This window comes from Onychomys torridus, chromosome 23 (genome assembly GCF_903995425.1).
Source record: "Onychomys torridus chromosome 23, mOncTor1.1, whole genome shotgun sequence".
Taxonomy (NCBI): domain Eukaryota; kingdom Metazoa; phylum Chordata; class Mammalia; order Rodentia; family Cricetidae; genus Onychomys; species Onychomys torridus.
The window spans coordinates 6,448,497-6,459,651 of NC_050465.1; the positions used below are offsets into that span (position 1 = coordinate 6,448,497).

Genomic DNA, 11,155 nt, shown 5'->3' on the forward strand with positions numbered 1-11,155 from the left:
TCTATATTAAACACGTATTCTGGCTTCCTCTCTCACCGCCAAGTGGGGTGCTATAAAGTAAATGTGCCTAGAGGTGAACACTTGGGTGGTCTTCATCTCTGGAAAGGAGAGGTAAATCCGAAGACAGAAGGGCAGCTTCATAACTGGCAGTATGCTGGCCTTTCCCTTCCACCCTGCTCTCCATGTCGGCAAGCAGCCGCCCCTGGAATCCTATGCAGCTCACGGCTGCACTCTTCCCCTGACTCCTCCCAGCCAGCCTGTGGCACCTCATGACTGGCTCCTGGCTGCTTAATGTTTCCACAGGAAACCATTTCTCTGCTCAGGCTGCTTTCCAGCCATAGCCTCTGCTCTGGACTCCTGACCCACCCACTGCAGAGCTACCCTCAGTAAGAGACCCTGGCTACTGGACACGAAGAATGGAGAAACCTGGGCCCGCAACCCTCCCTCCTCAAGGCACACAGAGAGGTCGGATCCTCCCTGCATGCACGATCCTGACTCTCCTACACCCCGGATCCATACTGTACCTTGACTCCTCTCTGGCCTGGGCAGCCCTGGAAACCTTGTGTACCATTCACGCCAGGTGGACCTCGCTCACCCTGCAAAGAAAGCAAAGGCATGTCGCACGCTGGCGTCTCTTATCTGGTGGCTCTTCTAACCCGGTCTCAGAGAATGGCATGCAGGATGGAGAGGGTGTCACTGGAACCAGGCTATGTGTGCCAACATCCCCAGTCCCCTAGCTCCTGGCTGAGGAAGAACTCACAACCTTATGGGAGAAATAGACTCTGGGATGGTAGCAGCACCCAGGGGCTACTGCCTGACTAGCTGAATATCGGTGACCCTGACACCCAGTATGGGTGCTGGGTCCCATAGACGTTCTTTCCCCTGACCATTCCTCTGAATTGTCATGGTTTCCAGGTGTCCCATGGCAACAGAGCCAACACTGACTCCCTTATCTAAGCTGGACACCTGGAGGCCTCTTACTCTCCCGGGAGCCCCTCCATCCCATACCCCAGAGATGGGCCTTGTTCTAGGGTCCCAAAGCCTCTCAGACTTGTCAAAGTCTTGCTACATAATAGCTCAGGTGACCCATCATCCCCCTGCCTCAGCCTCTCAGAACCTGGAATTAGGGGTGCTTACACTAATTTCTGCTGATATTCACTTAAGTGGGCACTGGGCACACCATACGTGGTGACCCCTGCCTAACCTTTCTCCACTCTGAAACAGATCAAGCCTCCACCTGCATGCCACATCCACAATGATCACATTCAAAGAACCTCATTGCTCATAGCATGGAAATGCAAGGAAAATGGTTAACTAGGTTAGGAAATCATTTTTCTCCTAATGACAAAGGCCCTGGCCACCAGACAGATTACAAACTCCACTGTTCGGTCCCCACTTGGGAAGAACTAGAGCCAGTAAAGACTTGAGGGAAAGGGCAGCTTTTACTCACGGGTCCACCTTCGTCACCAGGATAGCCTCGATAACCATCTTCCCCGGAGATACCCTGAAATAAAGCACATGAGTCCCCATGTCACCTATGTTCTGCATAAAGCATCTCATCAGTCCCTTCCCTCGGTGGGCTGTTCTGAAACTCAGCATGCAGTAAGGCAGTGGGTGTCGGCCGAGAGTGCTGCCCACTCACTATTCAGTGATAAACCTTTCCATCGGGATATTTCAGGCTTTCTTTACCAAGAGGCTAATGGCACTCCTTCAAGGCAAATGCTAAGGGTTCCACTGACCCACAATGGGAGTGGATGTGCATGGGTTTTCACACTGTTTTATAAAGTGACAAATCCAAATGTCCAAGAGCAGGAAGAGGGGAAGGTGGCAGGTGCTTGGGCCTTCCCCGTCACCAGCAAGACACACTCTGGGGATACGGGACAGAGCCCAGAATTGGCAACATGGCTGAGGCTCCTCTCCCTCTCATGTCCATACACGATACTGGAGAAATCACTCAGCTAAGTATTGTCGGAGCCTGAAGTCTAGCCTGAGTTGTGACAAGTCCAAGTGTCTACCTTTGGCCCGATGCTGCCGATGGGCCCTCTGTCTCCTCTCTCTCCAGAGCACTTGCAAGGGACCCCGCAGCAAGCCTTCTCAGCGATGTTGTCCTGTCAAGAAAAAATAAAGAAAAATAAAGAAGAGAAAACAGAAAGCCACCAATGTGTGCTGATAATAGCCTCAATCTGTGGCACACTCGATGAAGCTACCTAAAGCCACTTCCTCAAAGCTGGCTACTGCTGAGGGCTCAGCTCTTGGCATAGGGTGGGACGCCAATGTTGGAAGAGAAAAACAACCAACTATGATAATTCTTATCCACACTGTCCTAGACTAGACCCAGTTTCCAGAAATTTCCAAGGTTTGTATTTTCAGTATAACCTCCATATATCTAAACCTCAAATATAAAATCCACCAAATACATTGAAGCTGGCTAGGTCAAAGAAGATTCAGAATTAGAAATTCATGGCCTGCCTTCCTCCGAGCCATGGTCTGACTTGTGGAAATCAGTACTTGCCTGGTGGAGTCCCTGGAGGGTGGGCAGCATGTTGGAACCTGGGCTCTGAGCCACAACCACCACAATGTGGTCACCAGTGTCTCTAACACCACCAGCCACCTCTGTGTCCCTCCCTCACCCACCCCTGACCTTACACACCCCAATGTGTTTACATTGCCATGCACTGAACTAGCCGATCACGCACACTCTACGGCAATGAACTCTCCACGGCCTTTGTTTTCTGCCCTGTTCTAGTCTGAACCTGCTTCTACCCAATAAAAACAACCTAATTTTGTGTGACAGAAAGAAGTGGAGAAGAAGAAGGGGGCAGAGCTGGTCCCTCCCACTCTTATTGCATTAGTCACTATCTGAGAATCACTGGCCGCACACCCCATCCCCACTCCCCATCCCAGGAGACAACTGCTCTCACTGAGAGGGGAGCCCAGAAGAGGAGGCAAGGAGGGGACTCCCCCACCAGGGAGTGGTCTCCGTCTCTCTTTCCCTGTATAGTCTGGATTCCATCAAGCAGATAAGGCAGATGCCATATCCAGGACTCATACAGCAATGAGACAGTTCTCAAGGGAATCAAATGACACACCCAAATACCCCTCCCCCAGTCACCAGGCCACCAACTCATCCGGCTTTGCTGTCTTGAGACACCACAAATCTAAGTTAGTGTGTGTGCAAAACTCTAAGAGAAACAAAGACTCACAAGCTGCTCTGCCAGCTCATAATCCAAGTCAAGCAAGTTGAGCCTCAGGGGCCTGTCGTACATGAAGCCCCGCCCAAACTCCAGCTGCTGCGTCAGCCGCTCCAGGTTGGCCACTCGTTCAAGGCCCACCAGGATCAGGGCTCGGACACCTGCAAGAAAAGAACCATTTAATGAGTACACCTCGCCTAGGCGTTAGAGAGACAGATGTCATTTTTTCTTCACTCTGGTTTTGTTCTGTTATCCAATTTGGGGGGGGGGGTGTTGTTCAATTTACATTTTTGGGAGGCAGAGAGTGAACACAAGGACCACATGTGATGGTCAGAGAACAATTTGGAGGAGCTGATTTTCTCCTTCTTCCCTCTGGGTCCCCGGAAATTGAGCTAAGGTTAACAGGCAAGATGGCAGTTGCCTTTACCCAGTGAGCCATCCCTCTGGTCCATGCTGTTTGCTTTGTGGTGATCCTGGGAAAATGAACCACCACACTGGGAACATGAAGTAGGCATGCTATGCTAACTTTCTACAACTGAGATACATCCCCAGCCCTTTGTGTTTGTTGTTTGTTTGTTTTTAAAGAAAAGTTCACAGTCAAGTTTTGCTGTACCCCACACACGTTTGACGACACCAATGTGCTTCTTGGAAGAGTTGGAAGACTGACCTCTTCCGAGTAATTGGAGTGATGCCTAGGAAGTACATCACCTCTGACCCTACAGAAGAGAACTGAAGTATTCATGCATCTAACAGCGGGTCACAGCAGGTCATCTCCACTCTGTTGGGGGCAGAGTTCAACCAGTAAATAAAATGTGCTTTTGTGATTCTGCAGAGATGCCTCGGGTGCTTAAGAGGGCCTGCTGCTCTGGAAAAGGACCCAGGTGCAGGTCCCAGCGTCTACAATGGGTGGCTCACAACTGTTTGTGACTCCAGTTCCAGCGATCAAACACCCCTGAGGGCATCCGCACACACTTGGTCCATATAAACTCTTTCACACACATGCGCGTGCGCACGCGCGTGCACATACACAAAGTAAGTAAGTAAGTAAGTAAGTAAGTAAGTAAGTAAATAAATAAATATATATATATATATATATATTTTTTTTTTTTTTAAAGAAAGTGTGCTTGGATAGATCTGCTTCCTAACATCTTCTAGAGCAGTAACTCTCAACCTGTGGGTCATGACCCCTTTGGGGATCACATATCAGATAACCTGCATAAAACATAATTATATTACAATTCATAACAATAGCAAAATTATAGTTATGAGGTAGCAATGATAGTAATTCTATGGTTGGGGTCACCACAATATGAGGAACTGTATTAAAGGGTCGAAGCATGAGGAAGGTTGAGAACCACTGCCCTAGAGCCTCTGACTTCGGCAACTACTTAATAGTCAAAAGCAGGACATTCCAAAGCTCACCTGACCAAGCAAGCAAGGCTGCCTATCCAGTCATGGGCAGATCTGCTTGATAAGAACTTATGTGATTTATTTTACATTAGTTATGAGTATATTCATTTAAGGGATGAATATTGGTTGTGTTATAGTTAGCAGTTTAACTACGAAGCTGTGAGAACTGAAAACTGATAGTGTGGCAGCTTTCTAGTCAGCTCATGCCATCCTTAGCATATGTGATGGCCTTGAATGAACTAATACTTGAGCTCTTTTGCAAAAGCCTCACTAATTCTGGATAGTCCCCTGGTAAATATGTCTCTGAAGCAGGGCTAGGACCTGCCACTAAAGCTGTCCCTTGCTCAAAAGTAACTTCAGTACCCTATATTGTAGCCCAAGCAGGGAATGAAGGGCCCAGATGCAGGGCTAGAGCCTCTGATGGCCCACACCCCAGGACTGCGTTGACAGTTCGCTCAGCAAAGTGGCAGGTCTGCCTTGGGCAGTGGGGAGGGGCTTACTTTTCACACTGAGGAAGCCTGGGACCCACCTTGTTGCCGGAGTTCCTCTGATGCTCTGTGTAAGTCAGCCAGGTCTCCATCCGCCCCATCCGTGAAATGAATGACTACCTATAAGCAACAGAGGAGTCAAGGCTCGCCCTACTGCTGGAGAGCATGGCAGACAGTGGAAAGGGAACTGAGGGGTGGTGGTGAGTTCAAATTTCTCCTCTACAGCTGACGAGGCTATAGGCCACAGTCAAGGGCACTGTGTATCATGAAGGGCAATGTGTAACATGAAGCAATGTGCATCCATTTTAGAATTATCCTTAAAAACTATAAACAATGACAAAAAAGTTTATCTCATTCTCATACTTATGAGAAACATTTTCTAGAAATGTGTGTGTGTGCAGTGTGATGAGTATGTGTGCTATGTGTATGTGTGGTGTGGGGGTATGTGCATGGTTTGATTATGTGTTTGAGCACATGTGTATAATGCGTGTGTGTGTACAGAAAAAGAACACAGACAGCATATCTTTAACAAGACTATAATTAAAAGTGGGTCCGTCACAAACCCAACTCTTCCCAGCTGAGTTACTAATTTCTAGGACATTGGGGCTTAAAGGGCTCTAACAAGACACAGAAGACACAGGGAATTATGGTCAGTCCATAAGAGAGTAACACTCCTCACAGGCGCTAACAACCCTGTCCCACCCATTGCAAATACTCCAGATGAGTTTCCAGAAGCCAGAGGAGCTGCTGCACACGGAACTCCTGGCCCTGAGCTACTCACCTTCACACTGTCAGGTGAGGACTGCCTGAATTTGTTCTGGTACAGCTTCAGGGTGTCAGCTGTGAGGATGTACGGGTGCTGGCTGCGCATGTTGCGAAACTTCTCAAACAGCTCCGGTTGGTACTCAGCAAAGTCAAAGGCCTCCACTGGCCCGGAGGGCGTGTTGGCCACCACCGACACCCGCACAGTGGGCAGCTGGTTGCCACTGCAGCTGATCTTTTGCATCTGGCTGATTCGATTCAAGATGGTGTCCACCTTGGACTCGAGTCCCTTCTGACTCACAAATACGTTCTGATCTCGAGATCCATCAAACCCCAGGATGACTTCCAGATTACAGGCTGGCAAGGAGAGACGCAGGTAGACAGCAAAATGAGATCTTCCACGTGGGAACTCAGAAGCAACTAGTTCTGACTCCCTCTCACTGTCAGGAAACAAAACTCTGGGCCATTTGAACATGTTTGCTCTTGGTGGAGGGGAGGGGTTAGCTATTTAGACACAATAACGTACATGTGTATTTAATTATATCTCAAGTTGGTGTTTTAAAGTGAAGGTACTATAGAACACAAATGCCCCAACCCAGGCAACTGATCCGATAAACATAGAACTGCAAATGAGAGGCATACCCATAACCCTAGCACCAGCCCACCCAGGAGTTTTATGAGTTCCAGGTCAGGCTCCAAAGCAGGCTGTATCACAAAAAATAAAAATAAAATATGTTTTTAAAGAAAAGTGAGCCTTAACTATCTGGGGAATTCAATAGTGGGCAAAAAAGTGAAGCTGATAAGGCTTTGACTCTTATCCTAGGAAACCTTCTAGAACAGTGGGTAGGTGAGCACAGGGTCATAAATACATGTCCAAAGCAACCATGAACCTGAGGAACCCACAGGACAGCACTAGGGATGCTCGGTGTCGGCAGGAACGGTGAAGCTTTGCACGTGACAATTACCTTTGGAAACATCCGTCACGCCAGGACAGAGGATCTCATGCATCGCGTCGTGCAGAGTCTCCAGGACTGTCTCACTGAGTTCCGACAGCTCCTGTACGCTGCTCACGCGGAAGGCGGTGGCGCTGTTGGAGGCTATCCTTCCCACCTCCTCAGAGTCAATGTTTCTTACGCCCACGGTAAACACCTTGACACCTTTCTGGGTGAGGGCCAGGCTCACTTCCTGAGCATCCTCCACTGACTTCCCTCCTGTGATCACGAAGGCTATCTGAGGGACTCGCTCATTCAGGCGGCTGCCGGCGTCAGGCACAAAGTGATTCAGCCGCAGGTGCTCCAGGCCCACCTTGGTGTTGGCATGCCTCCCTCCCTTGTAGACCACTTTCTTGATGGCATCAATAATCTGCCTTTTGGTGGAATAGTCCCTCAGGAAGAATTCATCCGTGGGGTCTGAGTTGTACTGGACCAGCCCCACTCTGATGGAATCGCCATCTTCATAGACAGTGTCCACAATTTCAGATACAAAACGGAGTACTTCCTGGAAACTGTCTCTCCTGAAATTGATGGACCCATCCAACAGGAACACGATGTCAGCCTTTTTCTTCTCTACAAGTGAGTACAAGGAAGAAGAGGGGAGTTTGGGCCTCCAAACTCAGAATATGAACACACACAATACAAATCAAAGACTTCTACTGCTTCACTTGTAAGGAGAGCTTGCACTCTATCCCATGCCCCAATAGACCCATCCTGCAGACAGTACACTAAAAACTGGAAGATAAATGGCAAGTCACCTAAATAAAAGGGAAAGGAGGCATAAGAACTCAGCAAACCAGACGCGATTACCTGACCACTTAGACTTCTGCTTCCAGAAGTGCCAAAATGGGAGGTTGGAGACAGTGTGAGGAACACTGGATGTGCCCACCCAGCTCAGAAGGAGACAGTTAAAAAATAAACAGGGACCGTGGATCCCTCTGGAAAACACCCAGTGCACTGAGTGTCTGAAAGACCATCGCCCAGAAGAGGAGCAAGGCAAAGGGTCTGGAGGGCTTGGATTGGAATCTCAAGGGGGAGAACTTAGAACATGGAGAGGCTGCCATAAGTAGGACACTCATGGTGATCAGTACTGGTCCAAAGAAGGAAGTGTGCCTAGATCACAATAGGTAACCCACCATGAGGGATGACCTGACTTCAAATCTGTGTGCAGTGGGCCTTGGCTGACACCAACCAATGAATGTGATCCTCCAAGACAACTACATCAAGCCTTTCAGCAGCCCTATGGTTAACTTCAGGAAAGATGGAGGACTGATGACCATATGCTTTGGGGGACATGTTTCCCTCTTCAATTTCAAATGAACTATTTCCCCAATATTTAATTTCTAATATCTGTAGACACAACCCTGACGATATTATTGCAAACAAAGCTAGTTATCATTTCATTTAAAACAGTTGACACCATATTCTGCCATCAAACATCAAACAGCTCCTACCTGGCCTTGAGGGAGAATCTATGTCCACACCAGGAGGCCGAGGAGTAGCCCCAGATGGTCCAAATGAAAGCATGACCCTCTCTTCTACATTGGGCAGCTCTCTGAATTCCCGAACCGTGAAGACCAGTCTGGGGTCATTAGTGATGGTTTGCAAGTCGACTCTATCGATGTTTCGGTCGCCTATCCCTATACTCATGATCCCTGATGAGCTTATAATTTGGGCATGCCTAGCCACATCATCCTGGGACTTCCCACCCAGGAATAACACCAGGTGTTGAGGCACCCCATCTTCTATCCGGCTCCCAGCAGACTTCACGAAGAGGTTTCTTGCCACAAACTCCAGGGCTTTGCCAGTGTTCAGGGGAGACCCTCCTTTGAACCTCAGACGCCGTATGGCATCAAGCACAAGAGCCTGTGACCTGTGGGTCTTCAGGTAGAACTCAGGGAAGACATCATTGCTGAACTGCACGACCCCAATCCTCACTTTACTGGGGCCAATGTTGAGTCTGCGAACAATCCTGCTCACAAAGTCTCGGATATGAGCAATGCCATCAGGCTTGACAGCATCGGAGCTGTCAATCAGGAAGACAATGTCGGCGGCATCACTTTCAACCACTGCAGATAGAAGAAAAAAGTGGATTTCAGTTCCTGTGCGTTCCCGCTCTGACTTTCTCACTACCTCAGCTTCTGGAGCTTGTGTTTGTCACACCCAGTGTGACCCAACACTGAAGTTATAATCTAACACGTGTTGGGCTTTTGAGACTTAAGCCCTGAAAGTTGTGTTTTCCAGGTTAATGGTGCTTGCCAGCATGCCTGATGATCTGAGTTCAAGATCCCACAGGAGAGCAACTGCTCTCAAAACTTGTCTTCTGACCTACACACACACACACACACACACACACACACACACACACACACACACACACTTTTTTTTTAAACAAAAAATGGCATTCTAAATGCAGGTCATAACTACTTCTTCAAATGTTTTAAGTCATCCAAAACTTCTCTAAGTCAACTTTATTTTGATTTTGGCCTTGTGGCTTGGGTTACTACTAATTTAAAACCTACGGGAATTGTTGAGAAACTAATCCCATGTTACCCTAGCAACAGAATCATGAGCAGGAACCACCAAAAAGACTGTGATCACCAAGGCCCACATCTTTGTCATCTGAAAGGAGAGAGACACCTGAGGTCAATTTTTACCACTTGTCCACTAAGATGAGTCCCACGTGGCTCCTCTGCATTTGCTGCTGCCCTGTCTCCATCCATGGGGGAAGGGTTCCCACAATGCAATGCCACAAGCCAATAGTCATGTAAACTGTCCTCAGACATTGGCTTTCTTATATTCCTTAAATCTTGTTAAATTGCATTTTAATGAACGTATAGCATTCAATTTTTTTTCTTTTTACTATTATTTTCTCTTTACTCCAGGACGTGGTTTTTAACTAGTGGAAAACTCTATACTGCAAAGTTTTACTTCATACATTAGATTTACAAGAAACAGAAGTAATTTCCTATCCAGGCATGGGTCCAATGCCCATGTTAGGTCATGATGAATATGCAAATATTACAAAAGAGAGATAAATCCCAAATCTGAAGCAACTCTGGTCCCAAGCACTTTGAATTAAAATTATTTCAACTTGTATAAAATTAATCAAAATATCTTGGGAAAGATGAGCCACATTCTCCTGTTGGAATTCCAGATCTCTCTCAGGTACCCTTTAACTAAACTAATAGGTTGCCTCTCAGTGAATTTAAGCCTGGTTTTTGCCTCAGTTCCAGGCTTTTCCAGTGCAATACTACAAAGTGAAATGTTGAGTTGATTATGAAGTGAGGCCATTCACTGAGAAAGAGTAAACTGGGGATCTAGCCTGGGTCACAGTCTTGGGGTCCTCTGCTGAGCACAACACCTCCCAGGACCAAAGGGAAACAAAGAGGGGGAAGTGAGAAAAGGGGGTAAAGAGATATGGGGATACCTACAATATAGACTAGTATGAAAATTTTATTTAAAAAAAAAAATATGTTAGGAGAGCAGCTCTGCCTCCACGGGCCTTACCTGCAGGGGGATAGCGAGTACTGGTCAGGATCTGCTGGATCTGCTGGGAGGTTAGAGAGGTGATGGGGGTCAGCAGCTTCTGCTCCAGTCTGGGCAGCTCCCTGAAGGTGCCCACTGAGAACACGTACTCGGGGCTCAGGGAGATCTTCACCAGCTCCTCCTGGTTTGTGTGCCTGGCTATGGCAAGAGGAGCCACGCCAAACTGCTTAAGCTCCACTGCTGAGTCGTCCACCTCATCATCGGACTTCGACGATGAAATGAGGACCAGGAACTGCGGGACACCCTCTTCTATCCGGCTCCCCAGCGGCCTCTGGAAGATGTTCTTGAGCACGTACTCCAGGGCATTGCCGATGTAGACCTGCCTCCCGCCCTTGGGCCTCAGCCGGCGCACAGCATTCTGTACTTCGTCCTTGCTGAAGTGAGCATTCAGAGGGAACTCCATCTTGGGGTCCTCACTGAACTGGATGACTGCTACCCGGGTGGTGTCAAAGCCTATGTCCAGGTACTCAACCAGCCTCTCAATCAGGGTGCGGATGTGCTGGAACTCTGGGCTGGCATTTTGGGATCCATCGATGAGAAAGACCACGTCCTTCTTGCTGCTAGCACCTGTAAAGGAGACAGCACTGTGGCCTTCAGCTGAAAAGATGTCAGACTTCAAGCACTCTTGAGCCATCTCCAGGTCGGTCATCAAATCTGTGCCCAGTGGGCAAGAGATCCTAGTACCAGGCACTATAGTAAGAAGACCAAAGAGCCAGCCCCATGTGGTTTCACATCTAAATGTCAGATGAAATAGAAACCAGCA

General features: G+C 48.1%; 1 protein-coding gene across 1 annotated transcript in view; it reads right to left on the reverse strand.

Annotated features, from left to right (window-relative positions):
* Col6a3 (collagen type VI alpha 3 chain) overlaps positions 1 to 11,155 on the reverse strand; it is a 78,638-nt gene that overhangs the window by 28,636 nt on the left and 38,847 nt on the right. Inside the window, exons 7-15 of the mRNA XM_036173825.1 lie at positions 10,354 to 10,959; positions 8,298 to 8,912; positions 6,817 to 7,416; positions 5,871 to 6,208; positions 5,131 to 5,209; positions 3,204 to 3,352; positions 2,016 to 2,108; positions 1,451 to 1,504; positions 525 to 596 (exon numbers count right to left, since the gene is read on the reverse strand). Coding sequence (XP_036029718.1) covers positions 525 to 596; positions 1,451 to 1,504; positions 2,016 to 2,108; positions 3,204 to 3,352; positions 5,131 to 5,209; positions 5,871 to 6,208; positions 6,817 to 7,416; positions 8,298 to 8,912; positions 10,354 to 10,959 — 2,606 coding nt within the window. The remainder of the gene's footprint in view (positions 1 to 524; positions 597 to 1,450; positions 1,505 to 2,015; positions 2,109 to 3,203; positions 3,353 to 5,130; positions 5,210 to 5,870; positions 6,209 to 6,816; positions 7,417 to 8,297; positions 8,913 to 10,353; positions 10,960 to 11,155) is intronic.